General features: G+C 37.7%; 2 protein-coding genes across 4 annotated transcripts in view; both read left to right on the top strand.

Annotated features, from left to right (window-relative positions):
* CD81 (CD81 molecule) overlaps positions 1 to 19705 on the top strand; it is a 548624-nt gene that overhangs the window by 190824 nt on the left and 338095 nt on the right. The window lies entirely within an intron of this gene.
* KCNQ1 (potassium voltage-gated channel subfamily Q member 1) overlaps positions 1 to 19705 on the top strand; it is a 333003-nt gene that overhangs the window by 87068 nt on the left and 226230 nt on the right. The window contains exons 7-12 of one of the 3 annotated variants that reach the window (XM_018908036.3): positions 2196 to 2306; positions 4760 to 4855; positions 7078 to 7200; positions 8214 to 8355; positions 12073 to 12138; positions 14999 to 15119. In XM_018908036.3, the coding sequence (XP_018763581.2) occupies positions 2196 to 2306; positions 4760 to 4855; positions 7078 to 7200; positions 8214 to 8355; positions 12073 to 12138; positions 14999 to 15119 (659 nt within the window). The remainder of the gene's footprint in view (positions 1 to 2195; positions 2307 to 4759; positions 4856 to 7077; positions 7201 to 8213; positions 8356 to 12072; positions 12139 to 14998; positions 15120 to 19705) is intronic. The other 2 variants (XM_050975671.1, XM_050975670.1) reach the window with 2 other exon arrangements.

Below are 19705 nucleotides of genomic sequence, written 5' to 3'. Positions count from 1 at the left end.
TGATTTGCAACCCAATTTCCAAGATTTTTTTTTTTTTTTTAAAAAAAAACCCTCCTAGGCAACTATTACAGGAACTACTTTTTTTGTGTTACTGAAGATTCATATAAACCAATTCAGAAGGAAGGGGACAAGGATGTGGTGGGAAAGGGGACAAAGATGTATATGAATTCTTTTTCAGTTATACTTCAGTCAGCTCAGAAACACTTATTTCTTTTCATATTTCTAGTTAATATGTGTATTTCAGCATGATTTTAGTACTTTAACACAAAATAGTTATAACATCTTTCACTTACAAGGATTTATATTTTTTTTTTCAAGAACAGAAGCATAAACTGTTATTTTCTCTCATAATCTTCTCTGTAAGAAGGCATTGGAGACCATAACTTTTCCCACAATTATATTTCCTTTTTCATTCCATATTTTTGAAAGTGAAATTGTAATCAGGCTTTAGGATTGTTTTTTGTCAGTCACCCTCCTATATAGGTAGGGAGATAACATCACACTTTCTTCCCTAGGGTCCTTCTTTCATTGGGTCCTGAATTAAGGTAGAATTTTAATAGCAATTTCAGGAATACAGGCAAAGGTGCTTGGGTAGTTACCTAACCCTTACAATGCTTCTGTGGGGTATTGTCACCCACATGTTTTATGAAAAATCCTTTCCTTAGGATTTTTCCCTCCTGAGAAGCTGAGAGGCCTCAGGAACAAACTGTAAACAATTCTTATCTGCTGCTGTGGAATGCACCAGGTGGATCTGTGATTGGTCTCATCTGGTTGTTTGTAATTAATGGCCAATCACAGTCCACTTGTCCAGACTGTCTTGGTCAGAGAAAAGCCTTTATTCTTCATTTCTTTTCTAGTCTTATCTTAGCCTTCTGATGAAATCCTTTCTTCTAGTCTTTTAGTATAGTTTTTAATGTAATATATATCATAAAATAATAAACCAAGCCTTCTGAACATGGAGTCAACATTCTCGTCTCTTCCCTCATCCTAAGACCCCTGGGAACACCGTCACACAGTATGAAACAGTTTTGGAAAAAGGCCAAGTTTTAAAAATCTGTATTAAAAATTAAAAACTAACGGATGAATGTTTTGAGTATCAGCAATGGGCAAGGAACTTGCAATGAACACCATCACCTCAAGCTGCCCCTTTTGTCCTGTGTTTGACTTGCACACAGTGGCTTTGCTTAGAGGGTGGGCAAGTTCAGGACAAGGTGAGGGTGGCCTGTGTATGTGATTGTGGGACCAACATCTGTGTCCTGGGCAGTGGGAAGCCCACAGGGTCAGAAGAAAGTCTGACCAGCCAACAACTGAGCAGTGCCTCAGCTGCTTGAGGGCTCCATGTGGTTTCCCATGCTCTGATTTGGTTAGCATTCCTCAAAGTCACAGATAAAAATATCTCAAATTTACAAAATCAGAAATAGCTGGTGACATAGGTGAATTTAAATTGCTCTCAGATGCCAAATGCATCCTCCTGCTTCAAACAAATATGTTCTTTGCTTGAGCTCATGCAAATAATGACTTATTAAGCCTTGTTATGCTGCATCACTGTGGTGGTAATCTTTACTTCAGCGTTCTGAAAGGCAGACTCAGCAGATGTTTCCTGCATGCGTGCTTTAAATCATCTGTTGCTGCTCTCAGTGTTTTATATGAATTGGTGATTCACTGGGCTGTTTTCAGGGTCTTTACTACATGGGAAATGTTCAGCCTCTCTTGCTGTTTATACCAGTGTTATCTCTCAAGGGCTTCATGCCTGGTTCCAGTGTGTGTGTGCTCTTTCCATGCAGCATTCACAGCAAACATCTCCTGCCCAGCAGCCACATCACCAGCTCAGAACTGTTGGCAGCCTTTCCCTAAGGAAAGTGTGTGACGTGGGCAGGCAACCCCATGTCCCGGTAACTTCATGTGCTCTCCAGTGGCCTCAGCCAAGAAGACTTAAATTGATGGTTTTACTTTGCAAGATTTTAAACATGTATTTTGTTGTAGTTCAGTCTCCTGTATGTTTTTCCATTCAGTATCAGGTGGGGAAGCAAACCTGGAAGGAAGAGTTAACCTTCATTAGTGTCACAGGCTGACAGTGGGAGTGTTTGGAGTGCAGCTAATGCTTCTTTGAAATAAATAAAAAAGGAAGAGAGAGCAACAAGCCCAAAATGCCTTGTTAATACTTGCTGTAATGCCCTCTTTATTTCTCTTTGCAGGTGACTGTTACAACTATTGGCTATGGAGATAAAGTGCCACAGACCTGGATAGGAAAGACAATTGCATCTTGTTTTTCAGTGTTTGCAATCTCATTTTTTGCACTGCCTGCGGTAGGTTGTTGTGTACTTTTGCAACAATTTGATGTTGATTCATTAGTTATCAGAGGGAACTTCTGTTATTTATTCTTTAACCTGTCATATAGCCTGGTTTAGTGTAAGCTCTGTGTCAAGCTTCTATACTGTAGCTGAAATTTATGTAGCTTGTAGAGCAAAAGAGCTTCTAGAAGTAGCTAAATAAATATGCAGTGGTTTTTGTATGCAACAGTAGATTTGAGAAGGATTTGTATTTGAGGAAGAGATGTTTAATTCCATGTAATTTTCCCAGCCTATCTCAGAAGTGTAAAGGCAATTATTTCTAATTACTTCTTAGTGATGTTTTTTGGGGTTTTTTTTTTAAGGCATTCATAGTTTACTCAGCTGATTTGGTCCAAGGTGAACTGGAGAATTCTCATGTACATCCTTCTTCTAGAAAAGCTTCCAAAAATATGTCACTGGCAGAAAGACAGCAATCAGCAGCCAGAGACACTGATGCAGTTCTTCACAAAATTAATATCTCTCCATGGAAAAGTCCTGTTTTCAGAAGTGACCTAGAACTGACCTTTTAAAGCTGTTATGGCACTTTGTTTGCACTGAAAGCAGGTTCCTGAGTGTTTTCAAACAAGAAACAAGGCACTTCATTTCCAAGGGTAAATTCAAAATCAGCAAAACTTGGACTGCAATTTGAAAATCCAAATATTCAGTGCCAGGTATAGCTAAGGGTGTGTTTTCCACGAATTGAGCAATACTCCTGAATTGTGCTGTTAAAATATTTGTGCCACCTGACGCATTCTGTTTATATGTTTATTTTTTCAGTTCAGGGACACAGGCAGTCATGTTAGCAGATGTTTGTGTAGTTCTAATGAAGAAGTGGTGGGGATGGTACAGAATAGATAAGAATACTTTTATGCCAGTAACATCACAAAAGTTCTTCACAGCATGAAAACTCCAGTGACCTTTTAAAATTTGTTGCCTACTTTAAAGATACATAATCTTTTACAGAGGAGGATATTCAAGTTTTTTAAATTCTTCAGCATCAGCTTGCTTTTAAAACATATGCTTCCCCCCTCCTCCTCATTCTAATCAGTTCCACTTTTATTTTAGAAGAGAAATCAGATAAACGAAATAATCGGAATGGAAAATGCCCAGACCTACTTTTTTTGACTGAAGAGTTTTGGTGGTGGGGTGTTCTGTTTTGGTTGGTTGGTTTTTTAAAATCAGTCTTGGTTTTTTACAATCATTTATAAAACACAAAAATGTTTTATAAATGATTGTGTAGCAGCCGTGTTTTATGATTACCTGTCAGATTTCCCTAATCTTTGTTGAAGTAGAACACCACCAATCAACCCTTTATTAGTGGGATTTTCCTTACTGAAGGAAGTTGTTCCTGTTGGTTGGCCCAAGGGGGAATTTGGGGTTTGAAGCTCTGTTGCAGGCTTTCTTGTTGGTGTTTTAAGTAAGAGGATCTGGCTGAGATCACAGTCAAAAGTGATTGTAGTGGCTAAATGCAATTGGTGTGGATTCTGGATCTGGCAATGATCCCTCATTTCCTAAATATGTGGTGTTTGGGCATCATCATCTCTTTGATCTTTACTAAATCAACATAATAGAAAGGGCGTTTCATGTTCCTTTCAAAATATTTAATGATTAATAGAGTTCTTAGAGGTTGAGCCAAGATCCCTGCCTGCTCTGATGCCTTCTACTATGTGTAGAAATAGAATTGTGCTTTCCTTGAGTAGGTGTAATCCTGTAAGACGATTTATAAAAGATTTCATTTTCACCTGATACTAAAACTTCTGTTAAACACGCCAGTACCTGTGCAAATGGCCACGTAAATAGCTTTGCTCTTCACTTAAATTTGGACTTCATATCTATACTACATTTGGAGTCTAGTTTGGCTTTCACAGAGTCCACTGCCGTTAGTCCATGTCCCTTGTCCTGAGAGTGAATTTGATGGCTTTGTGTTCAACTCAGTTGGACAATGTCTTTTTGTCTTCTTCGTCCTCTTTCCTCTCTCCCACCAGGGATTAATATATGGACATAGAAATTACCATACCACAGTTAAAAGGTCTAGTGGCTTACATCATGCCCTGCCAGAGCTTTATTTCTTATAAAAATGTAGTTAAGCTCATCAGGTTGATTTTTTTCCCCTATTCTGTCATTCCCCTACACAAGACTTTGTGAGACTTTTAGAGGGTATGAAATGTCATTTCTGTTTCCTTTTTCGGGTCTGAGTCCAGCAGGCTTTGCATCAGGGCATGATAGCATTCACAGTTGGCTTCAGCTAGTAATAACTGAGACTAAAAATTTCACTGTATTAAGTCATTTCCTCGAAATAATTAGTTGGGTTTTATGATGCTGAATAGAAGTTTATTAAAACAACATAATTTGGCAATTTTATGTGGGGCTCTTTCCCTCCACTCTGACAAAAAAATAAAAAAAAAAGTGGTTTTTTTTTCTTTCCACAGGGAATTCTTGGTTCAGGCTTTGCCCTAAAGGTACAACAGAAACAAAGACAGAAGCATTTCAACCGTCAGATTCCAGCTGCTGCCTCACTCATACAGGTACTGAATTCTTGCATATTGCATGCTGTCATTTCTTTCCATTTATAATAGATTTTTTTGTAGTTTTTTTCCTCCCCGCCCCCCAAGCTGTTGGTAATTTTCCCCTCCCTGATTCCATGTAAAAACTGTACAGAAGTTACAGATGCAAGTTTTGGAAACCCAGTCTTTAATGTAAACTAATGAGCAGAAAAGTGCACTCCCAAATCATTGTAAACTGTTTAATTCAGCTGGTTAAAATCAAAACTGAAAGTTATCCTGTAATTATTAAACAATTTATCTGGGGAAAGTGTTGTGAAATGTTATGCTTATAGTGATGAAAAAACAAAGGAAGTTTCATGTAGAGTTGTGCTTTTAAAAGATACGTTGCTGCTTGTGAAGACAAACGTCAAATATGCTTCAGTTGGTACAACTAAATTCTTAAAAATAGCAAATTTAGGAGAAATATGTCAGAATCTTAAACGGGAAAATGTTGTTTGGACTTTTCAGCTCTAGAATCGGTGGCTGGAAACCACTGGGGTTCTTTAAAATCAGTATTTTCATGTAGAATAACTGACAGGCAGGAAAATATTGATCCCATGTTACAAGTGCAATTGCAGTTCAGTATCAGTATGGTAGAAGAGATTTTATCCTTCATTGGAGCTGGCACCCTGGAGAAGTATTAACATGGTTTCATTCTAGGTTTTTCCAGCTTTTCCTCCCTCTACTCAGTACCTGCACATAGCTTTAGAAGCCCAGACACCAAATTTGAAAGGAACTCGATATACACCGTATCATTTTTTCATTCTCATATGACTTATTTCTCTAGCTTCATGAGTGAATGTGGGTTTCCAGGTCAGGATCTTTATGGAAACAGTAGCTAACTGTAAAGTTTATGCTTGAAACTAAACAGTCCCAGAGTTAATGTGAAAAAGGCCCTGGTTATAGCCAGAGATTAGCTAAAAATCTTGAGACTCATATGTGGTATGGTTTTGTAAAGAATGGATTTTTTTAATGGTCCCACTGATTCTTTTGGGAAATGAACACCAAATTATTGGGAAGCCCGAGACTGCATGTCCAGAATTGGCTGCATCAGAAATGTTAAGGAGGAGTAAAGGATAGACAAAGAGTTCCAGAGTACCTGTTCTTAAATAGTTGTAATTATGATTTACTAATAGTCTCAGACTTCTTAATGCCCAATTCAGTAAGTGCTCTACAAATGACTTATAAAAAGATTGTTCTTAAGCCAAGATGTTTACAAAATAGGTACAGGACAAGAGAACAGCCCAGATGAGTAATTTCCTTTCCTTGTATTCCTTCTTGGTTTCTTCTAGAAAGAAGAACTTCCTTCATTTGTTTCTTCCACTCTTCTGATAATCATGGAGGGATTTCTGTGGTGATCTAAGTCCTTTACTTTCCAACTGCAGTTCCTTTAGCTCTCTCATTCTGCCTTGCTTTGTTTCTTTCATCTAGGGTTTTCTGGCCTTCCCTGCTTTAGATTGTTTGTGTGTAAGTGTGTCCTTTCTTCATGTAGTAAGTGAAGGGTCTGCCTTTTTAATTTGGAGAGTCATTATTAATCAATTCTGTTATTTACAAAGTTAAGAGAGAATGCAGTAGTATTTTTTTGTTGGTCTTATTTCCTAGCTCTGCTTTTCCTCCCTTTTGGCTTAGAAGATGGGACTTTTAATCATTATGGTTGGCAAGAGGGAGGGCTGGGTTTGGGTTTTGGCTCTTGGTTAACCACTGCTACTATTCTGTTGTGTCCACAGCTGCATTTCTTCTCATTAATACAGCCCTACTGACCACATCACAATTCCTTTTTTTTCTTCTGGTCATATTTTTGTGAGGCATGAAAGAACAATTTTTGTCTTTTTCTGACTAGGGGTCTGTAACATAGGATGCAATAGGCAAAGTGCCTGAAGTCTGGTAGGAAATTGGGGCAGAACATAAAATTTGGACCCTTTTTTGAGTCCAGTCTAGAGCTCTCTCTCACTATTTGTTTGTTGCTACTGAGAGCAAAAGTTGCACTTGAAAAGACTCATCTTTCTGTGTGGTTTCCCAGTTCTAACTATGTGGTTTCTATTTACTAAATAAGAGTTCTAAACCATGCTGGGTTTGTTTCCAAAGGGCAAATTCAAGAATATCATTAAGGAATGACTGACATGCTACTTGGAAGTTACTGTGTTGTACAGTGAGCCACTGATCTGATTGATTAATTATTCTGTTGCTTAAAACATTTGTTCCAGACTGCATGGAGATGCTACGCTGCAGAAAACCCAGACTCTTCTACATGGAAAATATACATTCGAAAACCTGCCAGGAATTATCATTTGCTGTCACCCAGTCCAAAACCAAAGAAATCGGTGATGGTATCAATAAGTAGTGTTTCACATTATAGTAATCTGAAGATTTTAAATTAGATTGAGTTTTTTTACTCTCTAGAGATTATTGGTTCTGCTTGTTTTACAGATTATTATTTGGTTTCAGATTTTGATTAACATTTCGGTTTTGACAGTTTGAGTATACAAACATTATAAATTAGAAGCCAGTTTGCTGAATTTCCCTAAGCTTGATTTTTTAATGGATTTGGAAAAGAGTAATAATGACTTAACTCAGGCACATCAGCTAGTTACTTACCATTGTTTTTTGGAAAACTGTAAGGAAAGGTAAAAAATAAAAAAGAAAATCACTTTCTCATTTTTCCAAAATATTAACTTTTAATTGATTAAAACAAACAAACAAAACCCAACAAAGCTTCTGTTTCTCTCAACTATTGATTTTGTGATTTTCTAAGCTTTCATGGTAAAGACTTCTTGTGCCTGCATACAGTAATATTGTCATATCAACAGATTCCATAAGTTCAGAATTTTTTTGTTTTAAATACAGCAACAAAACCCCTTTGTCAGACTCTTTAGATAATGTAGTACACCATCCTCTGCATTGTGAGAGTATTGCACAGCAGTCTCAGGCTAACGAGAGGATGTTGTGCAAAAACCTCCTCTTGTATCTCCAAGGTTCATCTGAGTTCAGTAGCAATATATCCATTGGCTTTGTGCTGAAGGTGTGATTTACTGCATCCATAAAATGATAAAGATATTCTAGAATAGTTTGATTTATATAAGCAGCTGCATAACTAGCAGATTTTATTTTTTTAACTGCAGACAAGGGATTTGGAAATGACAATGTGCAGAAATCTAATGATTAACCAGTTTTGGCGGGATGAGGGGGCAACATAATGAGAAACACAGTGCAGGATCATGAAGATGTAATTCAGGCACTCTTTTAATTGGTTATAGCTCACTGGGGACAGTGTCATTATTGAAGGCATCACTGAAGAGATGACTTGGTTTGAGTAATTTAATTTATGTGGTGTTTTTTTTAGGTTAAAAAGAAGAAATTTAAGTTAGACAAGGACAATGGGCCTTCTTCTCCAGACAGGATGTTGGCTATACCACACATCACTTATGACCACGTGGCTGAGGACAGGAAAACTGATTTCAGTTTTGAACCATTTGAAAATTCTGGTAAGAAGCTCCATTATAAAATGTCAGTAACTGTGATGAGTTCCATGATTAGATTTGTACACGGGTCCTTTTTAGTATCGATAGTAAAGAAGGAAAGAACAAGCTCTTGTCACTCTAAAGTGAGAACACTTTGCTTTTTTGCCTTTGGTTGCTGGCTTGTCTGGGTGAGATTTAACCATTGCTTTAATGAGCGTGCTTCACTGCAGACAAACTAAATCATTTCTCATTTCTGCCTGCTGGAAGACCCAGTTAGGCTCTTCCAGCGGGCAGACTCTTAGGCTGGTGCATACATCCCCCAGTTCTGCAATTGATTGAAATTACAGGGATTAGCTGTCAGCTTTTCCATGAGAAATTTACCCAGGATGTGTTACTATTGTGCTTGTACCTGAACCAAAAAGGATTGGTGTGCCTTGGCTGCACCAAACATGGCATGAGCACATGAAATCATCATGTGCTCATGCCATCTGCTCTGTGCAGTAGGCTGTGAATCAAGTTTTGAAAGCAGAAGTACTTAAGATAAATGTGGATCCATCTGTGTTAAATGGCACTGTATAAAATGGTGCAGTATGAGGAAAAAGAAGACAGGACATTGATAATCACCTTCTGATTAATAGCTTATTTATATTTGCTTTTGCTGTACTGAACTTCCAGAATAACTCTGAATTTACAATGTGGCATTTTTACAAATCTACTTTTATTGGAAGTTTTTAATGTGTTGCTCAAATTTTGGCAACAAGGGCAAGGTTTAATTTTTAAGGTGTGTTTTATTGATTATAGATACCTTAAGTACTTATGTTTTTCTCCTCAAAAATTTGGCTGACATTAATAAATTTAAATGGGCTTTATTTAAAGTCAGCAGTGTGGGCTGGCACTGGGCACATTTTAGTTCAAGCAGAAAGTCTTGCCTTCCTTGTACTTTTTTGGTTTGCTTGTGTTGTGTTGTTCTGCATCATCCATGCTCTTCCACTCTTTCTTGGCCTCTGCTAAGGAATGGTTGTAAATTGCATCTGGTGGTAGAAATGACATAGCTGCTAAAAGGTGGAGAAGGACTGAGCGTCTCAGAATTTGAGTACAGACACCTTTCTTCAAAACAATGAAATTACAGAACAATGCTTAAGAGTTGTAAAGTCCCACCTTTTACCACTAAATTTCTGAGCTGATTAAGGACAATACAATTTGATGGCAGCCTACAACTGCTATTTCAAGAGGCAGCTCTGTAGCTTTCTGTAAAAGGATTTTCTCTCATTTCTTCTGACACTTATCTTTTTTCTTTTTTACCTGTGTTCTCCTCTATAAACTGTTACAAGTATACAGGACAAACAGGAATGTTAAAATTACTTGGTAAGTTGAGGAAAATAATTATATTTATGGCATGCCAGCTTATGACAGTGTAATATTTGCAGTGCTTTTTATGTGTGTCTAGTGCCATATAATTTCTAAGAAATCTTTTGCAGCCAAGGAGATCTAGACAGACAGAAAATGGGCATTTTCACACTTGTAATCACAACTGCACCCAGTCTCATTACAAAAAGAAAAGTGAGCACTCATTTGTATAAGTAGATGACATCTAATGTTTTTTTAATCTTGAGAAAAATTGCTCATGTGTATGTAACCAGTAGAAAAAGATAATTTTCTAATAAATACAATATAATTCATCCAGTAGTTATATAAGCATATGATGTGAATTAATTAATTTCTAAATAACTGAATTAGGATGGGAGAAAACTTTCAGATTTGACCCCCCAGTGTTGTGCATTCTGAAGTACATGCATCTGTTCCTGTAAAAATATGCTGTAGATATTTGTGAACAGATGGGGACTCATAAATTAAATAATTTATTTTACTGTTTGTCTGGATTCTGTGATCACTTAAGCAGCCATGTAGTCTTGTGATGTTTCTAATGTGCTTGCTGAGGCACTTTCTTAGCAATTGAGTGCTCCCCAAAGACAGTAGGATTCAGGCTAGGTCTGGGCCAAAGACCTCTGTGATTTAGTGGGAGTGCTATGAGCCACCTGTAAGTTTTGTGCTCTGAATCCACTGCAGACAGCAGAGGTTTCCATCGAGTGCAAGGATGCTCAGCCTTGAATTAAATTGACTGAAATGGCAAAGTTCAGTTTCACCCCTGAACCCACATGGGACACAGGTGCAATTAAGGTGTTAAAACAGCAAAACCAAACTGAATCTCCTGGACTCTCCCAATCAATCCTTGATTTTCCCAGTTTCCACCATTCCACGAGGTGCATCTCTGGTGGGGACAGACATGGTGGAACGAGATCAGGAGGGCAGCAAGAGCCACCACACACACCACCTGTTTTATGTGAACAAGACATTCCTTCCTCTTGGTGAAATATCAGAGTAGCTTTCCCAGCCATCATAGGTTCAGTTTCTGTGTCCCAGCCAGGCAACCAGAGCTCAGTGGACTGGAGAAGCTGTCTAACACTGTTCTCACAGCAGCTCAAAGAGGAGAGAGTGTTATTTTACTTTCTGTGAAAAAGATTACCTACACAGAAAACTGGAGCTGCCAAGTCAAAAGTTTAGAAGGAAGAAACTAGAAAGTAAAAGGATAAAGGATACTCATTCAGCTTTAATTTGGCCTTCAGAAAGCCTCTAGTAACATATCCATATGCTGCTTTCTCACATTCAGTAAATTTTTGGGCTGCCCACTTCTACTTCAGTCTTCACACTCCTGGATCCCTCATCTGGCTTCCCTGCCAGTATCTTTGTGCAATCAGAGATTTCCAGCTTTTTCACCCTCCTTTTTTTTCTCCTGGCATCATCAGTACAGCAAAAACCAAAGGATCCGTGGCCCATCCTGGCTACTGCAAAAATTAACCCTCTCCTGGCTGGAACCAGGACATGTGTGTAGCACTGAGAGAACACTTTCAAAATGAGGGGCTTTTTTTCTGGTTTTCTTTTTTTTTACTCCAATGCATTTTTTATTTTAAGAGTTTTTCTCATTGCATAAAAATAAGACACCACTCCTGAGAAGTATCAGCCTGTCCAAGTGTGTGAATTCACAGGCAGTTCTTAATGAAATAGTTATTAATAGCATAATGCTATTCAAAAGAACTAAACTTAATGTAACGATTGTGTGTTTTGCTGAGACTCTTTCTCATCACTGACTCCTCTTGCTTGCCTGAAACATTTCCCCAAGAAATTCAGCTTGAGGCAGGCTCTTGGTTTACATGGTTGAAGTGGGCAGCTTTAAAAACTTTTTATGGGATGTGCTTGGAAGCTTCAGATGTTGGTGTGCCAACTGCCCATCCACCTGGCAACACTGAAACCTGACCAGGAGAGAGCTGCTCTGTGAACAGTGTGAACCAGAGACAGAGGGGTCTGACCTTGGGAGCCTGGACACTTAGGAAAGGAAAATACTTGGGAAACCCTGAAGTCTGGAGGAAAGGGGCAAACAGAGAAGGCCTGTAGGGAGGAATATCTTGCAGCAGTTGACACTGCCATGAAAAAGGGGCTTGGAAAAGCCATGACCCCTCCACAGTGGCCACTGAACATTCTGCCAATGTGTAATGCACTCTTGTACAGTTTCATACACTGTTTGCTGCAGCATTTTTAATTTTTTGTCAGGTAGAACACATTAATTTTAGGTATGTCTGCATCTCCTTAGCTGTCTGTCTGGAGCTTCTATTTTTTTTTTCTTTTGTTTTTTTTTCTTTTCTCCTCTCCTATCTCTGTTTCATGTGCATCTTCACTCTGACTCAGATTGTCAGCGCTCCTGGCCATCCTTTTCCACAGACCAGCAGTCTTCCAGCGCTCCTTCCTCTCCAGGTAATATTATGCTCATAATATTTCATTGTTCCATCATGTTTCATCACCTTTGTTAATTACTAAATCCTAAATCTTTGCAATGCTCTGTCTGGAGCTGTCTGCTGTGGCACAAAAAATTACAGAGTGATTTTCTGGGAAGAGATGCTTCAGTAGAGTTTTGAGTCTGGAGGTTGTTCACGTTGTAAATTGCAAATGTTTACATTCACCCATTATTGTCCATTAAAAACTAGTGTCTAAAGCTGCATCTTTTCTTTTTTCTCTTTAGCCTTCATATGTAGAAACTGTGCCTTTTTAAAGCATATTTTTAATAATGCTTTCTTAGAAAGACTTGTCCAAAGTCTAATGGCTATGAATTTATTTTTATAAGTTAAAAAATGTGTTCTCTGGTGTTCTGCTTGAGCCCTGTTTCAAGGCACTTTGAGGCAGAGAAACTCTCATCAAGGCCATGTTTTTTTCTTTGTTATGATGATCTCAGAAATTTTTAAAGCAGAGGAAAGGGGATACCATGTTTGTCTCATACTGATCAGCTCCTGCTCACTGTGTGATCACTCAGAATTCCATGTGTGATTCCAAATAAGCTGTGGCCCAGTTTCGACTTCTGTGTTGGAATTTGAAATACAGGGAATTTTCAAAGCTTAGCATTAAAGATAGGATTTGATTTGGGACATTGGAAAAGGCTTCCAAGCTCAGGTACTAGAAGCGAGAATGTGAATTAATAGTTTAAAGCAGAAACACGTTAAGTTAAGAAGAAGAAGGTTTAGAGTTTAGAATATAGAAGAAATAAAAATAGTTGCAAAAGTAAACAAGGAGTTTAGAATGCAGTGCTGTAGGTTATGTATTTTGACATGGTTAACTAAGAAAACTTACACTGTAACATAAGTCCATAAGATGAAATATTTAAGGATTAGGTCAAAAACATAAATATCCTTATTAGCAGTTTTTTATTAGTCAAAAAATCCTTTAAAAGTCTCATAACTAGGAATCTTGTAAGCTTCTGAACCATACAGTAAAGATGTGAGCCAAACTCACCCTTCCTACCTATGTAGAAAGAAGAAAAATAAAGCACTTCATTTAAAAACTCAGAAATCCCATCTCTAACTCAGTCAGAATTCCTTCAAAAAATCCCCATACTTCTGGTTCTTTTTTCATTGTACCAGTCCTTCTTTCCCTTCCCACAAAACTGGAAAGCAGTAGCTGTGACTGACCTAAGAACTGCTGTTCCTGCAGATCCCCCTGGGTGTGGAATGTGCTGTGTCTCTCATGAGCACAGTCTGAGTGTCCAGCAAACCCTTTACATGGCTTTAGGTTCAGCAGTTTTTATCACTTGCCATCAGGAAAACAAAAACATTTGTAAGTCCTTATTTGCTAGAAACTGGGAAAGTTTCATTTATGTCATGTAGAAACTAAAACAGTTAAAATTGATTTGGTGAAAGCCTGAAAATTCTGTTTGAAATAGATTTCACTGCACATCTCTATCTGGAATTGTTTTGCTGGTTTCACAGCCTTGTTTCTGAATGATGGCTACAGCAAAGTGATTAAATACTATGATACTATAATATTAGTATGATACTGAAAGCAAAAATAGAAATTAGTGCTTCCTAAAACTTGCTACCAAATCTTAATTTTGAAGTGCTGCAAGTGGCTCTTGCTTGTAATAAATGTATCTCCTAGCAGTTGTCTTATTTATTTATTTATTTTAAACTGTGTATTTCAGAGGGCATCCTTTCCTATTACAACTTTCGGAGTGCAGAGACTTTCCTTTTGTAGTTTGGACAGCCATGCGCTTAAAGATGAAATAATACTTTCTCCTCAGTTTTTGAAATTTTTATTTTATTTTTGTTTTTTTTTTTTAATTCAAATCCATTTCTGCCATACAAAAATACCCAATTACCTGAGTAAAATGGTTGCATTAAAAGAAAATAATTGTTTCCTGATATTCCCGCTTCTATTCTCAGGAAGTATCAGCTACATTTAAGTTATCTATTTCTGTTGTATTCCTTTAGGTTTTGTGTGGCTTTTTGGCAGGGCATTATTTACTGCTATATTATAAAATATTTTATTTCATACAGTAGAGTTTTCATAAATTACTACATTATAATTGTTTAATTGAATATTCCAGCCAGTTGGACTGACAAAGGTTTCTGTGGACTTGTCACAATTACCTATGATTTATATGGAATGTTACCAAGTTTTGTTTTTTGTAAATTCATTCAGTCATGTAAACCACACCAGTGGTTTTATTTATATGCAAATGCTGTGGCTTCTCTAACAAATGTTAGGGCCATGTTGGAAAAAGCTCTTGTTGCTCTTAGTGTTAGTATCTGATAGAATTTCAGAGCCTGAGCTAAAAAAATGAAAACTGTAACACTCTCCCTGATTTCTTGGATAAGTGAAAGTGATGATCTGCAAGTAAATCTGCCAGTATAACTTTCAATATCTGCAGTTTTGTGAATCAACCTTCCCAGTAAGAACCTTGCCTGGGATGAGCTGGTGATCTTGCTACCTGTCCTGATTCTGAGTCCAAAGTTGAGTTTGCCTCATGCCTTAGTGTGAGAGGGAACCAGCAAATTGTCTTCTAATAATGCATGAAGCCTTCTGTCATATAGATACTGAATAGTCTAGTGTATCCAGACTATAAACACAAATTGAAAAAAAATAAAAATATTAGTTTTAATCTTCATCAGAAGTTCAAATACTATGGGCAGAAGAAGAGTTAAAATTTTGCTTTTTGCGGACTCTGTGGTGCGTGCAGTTTTGGTAGCAACTTTTGTTTTCAGTATTTTTTTAAAATGTATTTCAAAGGTCCAGGTGAGCTGCAAATGCTATTGCTTGAACTGTTATCTGCTCGTTTTTCCCACAGTAAAAAAGAGCCCAGCGTTTCTAGACGTGAGCACAGGACCCTTCATCAGGACCAGCAGCTTCGCTGATGAGCTTGACCTGGAGGGTGAGACCCTGCTGACCCCAATAACTCACATCTCCCAGTAAGTCCAGCCTGCTGAACTGTGCATTGGGTGACTTAGACAAGGGAAGGCACTTCAGGTGGGAGGGGCTGGTAGGGCTCAGATATCTCAGATGTTTGCGTCAAACGCTTTTCACCTTGACGTTGCTGTATCCTGCTCTGAGTGCCAGTAAATCTTCATGCTGACCTAAAGACAAGTTCACTTGCCTGAGACACAAGGCTTTAGGTTTTTGCTAATGTCTCTGGGCAGCTGGTGGCTGATAGCCTCAAGATTTTTGTGTGGAGACAGTGTGTGGGAGTCCTTGCCTGGTGAAGGTTATCTTACTCCCTCCACCATTTTCCAGTGGAATAGCTGTAAAGTACAAAATTTAAGTACTACTTATATGAAATACAAGTCTCTCTATTTCAGCAGCACTTTCTCTGATGGTCAAATTATGTTCTACATTGGAAGAAAAGCTCTACTTGATCATTATTATTGCTTTGTTGTATTAAAAAAAAATCTGAAATAGGCTTGTAGGGGTGTGTGTGTGGGGGGGATTTGATATTTTCCCTTCTGGAAGAAGATTTTCCGCTTGTCTTTTATGCTAAAATGGTATTTCAAGTTCTCAGATTATTCTTAAAAAAAAAAAAAAAAAAAAAAAAAGAGTTGCAGCAGATTTTACTTTAAATGCCTTTAAAACTAAATCTTCTGACATTCAAAATGGTGAAAAATGTTAATTGTTTGCCATAGTAGATGTGTGGCAGTATATCCTCATATCCTCTGGCAGAGGAATGAAGCAATTTTTTCCACTCTAGAAATCTAAGAATTTCTGCAGTGAAACCACAGATGAAAATTCTTGGCATACTTGTATTTCTGAGGTACAAAGCATGCAGAAATGCCTGCTGCCAACTTCCAGGCTCTCTTCCTATACACTGTAATTAGCAGAATACTAAGTATTAAAAGAATACTCTTTAGAGCCATTTTGGAAGGGCATTTATTAAAGAAAAAAAAAATGTTTGGGCAGACTCTTCCCTGTCCCCAAGCAAAGGTTTCATCTGATTCACCCAAGTGTACATCTGTTTGTAGGCAGGGGATTTAAGAGACTCGTATTCTGGAAGATTTCTTAGTACAAGCAGGAGGAGGAAGTAATAAATTTCGTCAAGTCTTAGACAAGAACAATGGAGCAACAAAACCACTTTTTTTTCTTTCTTTCTTTTTTTTTTTTTTTTTTTTAATAAACTTGTGTGCTAGGAGTTTCCATTATCCTTTCTGAGTCTGGGAATTATGTAGCAATTTCTCATTGAAACATTTCACAAGGCACTCTATCATCTTTAAGTCCAAAGATAGTAGTAGCTGAATAGGTAGTGTGTTTCAGATGAAGAACCTCACCAAATGAACACTCTCAACTTTTAGTAACTTATATAGTTCTCTTTTACTCCCTTAATTTTTGGTTGTAACGTTTGTTAAAATTTCCTGGATTGCTCTAAGGCAGGAATGATGGGACAGTACAAAATGTGTCCCCCACACATTTGAATTGAGTCTGGGCTAGAGTAGAAGAAAATAGGATTCATTGGTTCTTTTAAGACTTTTGGTTTCGATTCAAAATTGAATGAATTGGATGAAATGTAAACTGGATAGACTATTAACTTAAACTAATAAAAAATTAATTGTAATGTGTCTCTTTGAAACATGGGTGCCCAAATGTAGATCCTGAAACCTGTTTGCTTGAAAGTGCATGTACTTTGTACACAGTTAATTGAAAGGCATTAAATGGTGTCAGATCAGCACTAGATATGAGGGGTAGTCAAAAAGTTAGTGCAAATTCTGTGTTTTTTAATGCAAACCCAAGTACTCAACAAAATTATGGCACTAGCTACAGTATAGACAGGTCAAATTAGGTGTGAACATGTCTAGTTTCAGGTCTTAAAAGCAGTACATAATCTATCAGAGAAGCAGAAACACCAAGACATTTTCAGAATTGGAAGCATTCCAATGACCTGAGGATGCGTGGATTTGGGATTCATGAAACAGTATGAAAAATATTTCCTTTTGACAGGTAGCACAGATATGTTAGAAGAGTGGGGCACATGCTGTGGTACTCAAAAGCAAACACTTGGCATCCTTGTGGTTTAAAAACCAGTGAGGCTGATTTCTTTTCCTTCAGTAGTCCTGGAAAGTAAATGCTGACTTTCAACCTTTGGGATAAAGGGCTTAAGGCTTCCTTTAAATTAAATTTCAGAGCCCTGCTTGTTTATGCAAAAATTGTTCTCTTTTAGTAAATGTAGATGCATATTTTCACTGAGTTTAATAGGACTGGTTCTGTGTCCAATAATAAAAATGCAGGTGGGGGATTTTTTTGGCAGGACATATGTCTAACTCTATTTTAAACCTGTTTTGAAATAAATGTTGTGTTTAATGTAGCCCTGCTTCTGTGGAATTGCTGATGTAAAAATCTTTCATTAAAAAAGACTACTCTATCAGTACCCCTTTGAGGAAACAAAAATAATAATTAAAAGACATTGAGGCCTGATGTTCAAACAGGACAACCCATAAAATGATCCCTAACAGTTTAAAAAATGCAGTAGACAGGGTGTTGTTTGTGATGGAACTTGGACCTTCAGTTTAATGCTTGCTGTGGTCTGTTGTATTGTAAAAGTGAAATAGAAAGGGGAACTGCAGCAATACCAGCCCTCTTCTCTGGACTTCTCACTGGTTTATTTCTCCCAGTGTGTTCCCAGATTGTCTCCTGCTCTGTTTCACTGTTGGCTTTTCTGTTTTAGTTGCATTTTAAAGCAGTGGAAAATCAATGCTACTTGTAGCTGAGTCTCAGTTACCAAGAGGCTCTTGCCCTGTGTTTGTGTAATTGTTTAATTTCAGCATTAGTGTGGATCCAGTTGACTGCATGTATTTCTGGGTGTAAGCATTAGCTAACGTGGCATATTGTGATCCTGTTACTGTCTGTATCAAAATAACAATAATTCCTGATGTTTTAATGACTCTTCCCCAGATGTTTCAGGTACAGGGTGATGAAAATGCATTCAATTAGTTAAGCATTGGGCTTGTCTGTTTACACATAGAATAATTTTCTTCCTGCAGAGATGTACTGATGTGATCTTAGATTTTATACACTAGGCTTACACTCAAAGGAAAGCTTTACATTAAAAACAAAAAGCACTTCATTTTTGTTATTAAGTGTATTTCCATCCTGAAAGCATTCTGTCATGACATTTTAAAAATAAACCCCTCCTTGTTAAACAGTGTAATAGATGTAACAATTAAGCAAACAGATTTGGGACTTTTTAATAATTTCCAGACTGAGAGGACATGATAACAGATGGATGTTTCTGAATGATTGAAATGGATGCTTTTGATAACTTTGAAATATTTGAGATAAAGTGTACTGGAAAACACTGAGTGCAGTGTCCATGGTGCTGCAGTTACCACTGGCTTCTGTTGGAAATAATGTTTTCTTTCTCTTTTATTTTATATTTTTATGAAGTGTTCTGTATTTTAATTACCAGTATATTGGTTGTTGGCAAGAGACACAACCACATTGCCTAGAACAAGCAATGCTGTATTTGTCTTATAACTGTCTCTTTTCTTTTGGATTATCAGTGAGTAGAATCCCTATTTGCTTTGATTTGCTAGGTCATATTGTAAAAGATTCCTGCTTTTATCTTCTTCTATACCAAAATGACCTTCTGAAGTCAGAGCAGATATTTCAGTTTCACTCTCAAATGGGCCAGATGGAAGAGCTGACTTCTGCTGTCACATGAATTCTCTTTGAAATGCTGTTAGCAACATCTAAACCATGACTTCCATGGGGTCCAGTTTATCATTAGTGACAGGGCACATTAGAAGAAGAGCAGTGATAGCAGCTATGTAAGAACATCCTTGAGTTAAGACCAGAGCTTAATGTTCAGTCATCACTGGTTACTGTCACATGCCATTTTTCCAGTCATTTCCTTGACTTGCAACAGGAAAGGCTTCAATGCTTGATGGATGCTGGGCGGCATCCTTTTTCATTCAGCATGTTTCAGTGTGTCATCAAGCTCCCTTAGGAATTCTGCTTACAGTCTGCTGATTTAACAGTAAAAGGGGAGGACTGTTTCCCTCAGTTATTCTCTTTGGTATGGAATGGCATTATTATTGTTGTGCTGAGACAAATGTGACATTAGCAGGGGCTGTTGCATCTGGATCTATATATTCAGCCGTCCTGTGCCTCACCTGGCAGTCCTTTGAGCTTGTGCCTGTTCTGTGCTTGTATGATATGGAATGGGGGGATCCCAGCACACAAAACTATTCCTGTGTTCTGCATCTGATGTCCATGGCAGACTTGGCTAAGTTTGTCTGACTGTGTCCTCTGTAATACAGGCAGTTATTTACAGTATTTATTTTAATATGTGGGTTAACCTGAGATGTGCTGAGGACTTGGGCAGCTCTTCACGGTGTCTTATTTCACCCTTGACACTGCAGCGACTGAGCAGCTTCTGACAGTGCAATGAGTGGTGTGGTGAACATCTGTCTGTGTGGTTACTTACCTCTTTTATCTTCAGGGAGATTTTCTTGTGTACTCTGGTGGGTGGTTGCTTTTTTTCATAGATTAGACAGAGTGTGCAGTTTATGTC

Source organism: Serinus canaria, chromosome 5 (assembly GCF_022539315.1).
Source record: "Serinus canaria isolate serCan28SL12 chromosome 5, serCan2020, whole genome shotgun sequence".
In the NCBI taxonomy this organism is placed as follows: Eukaryota; Metazoa; Chordata; class Aves; order Passeriformes; family Fringillidae; genus Serinus; species Serinus canaria.
This window is presented reverse-complemented; position numbering and strand designations above follow the sequence as displayed.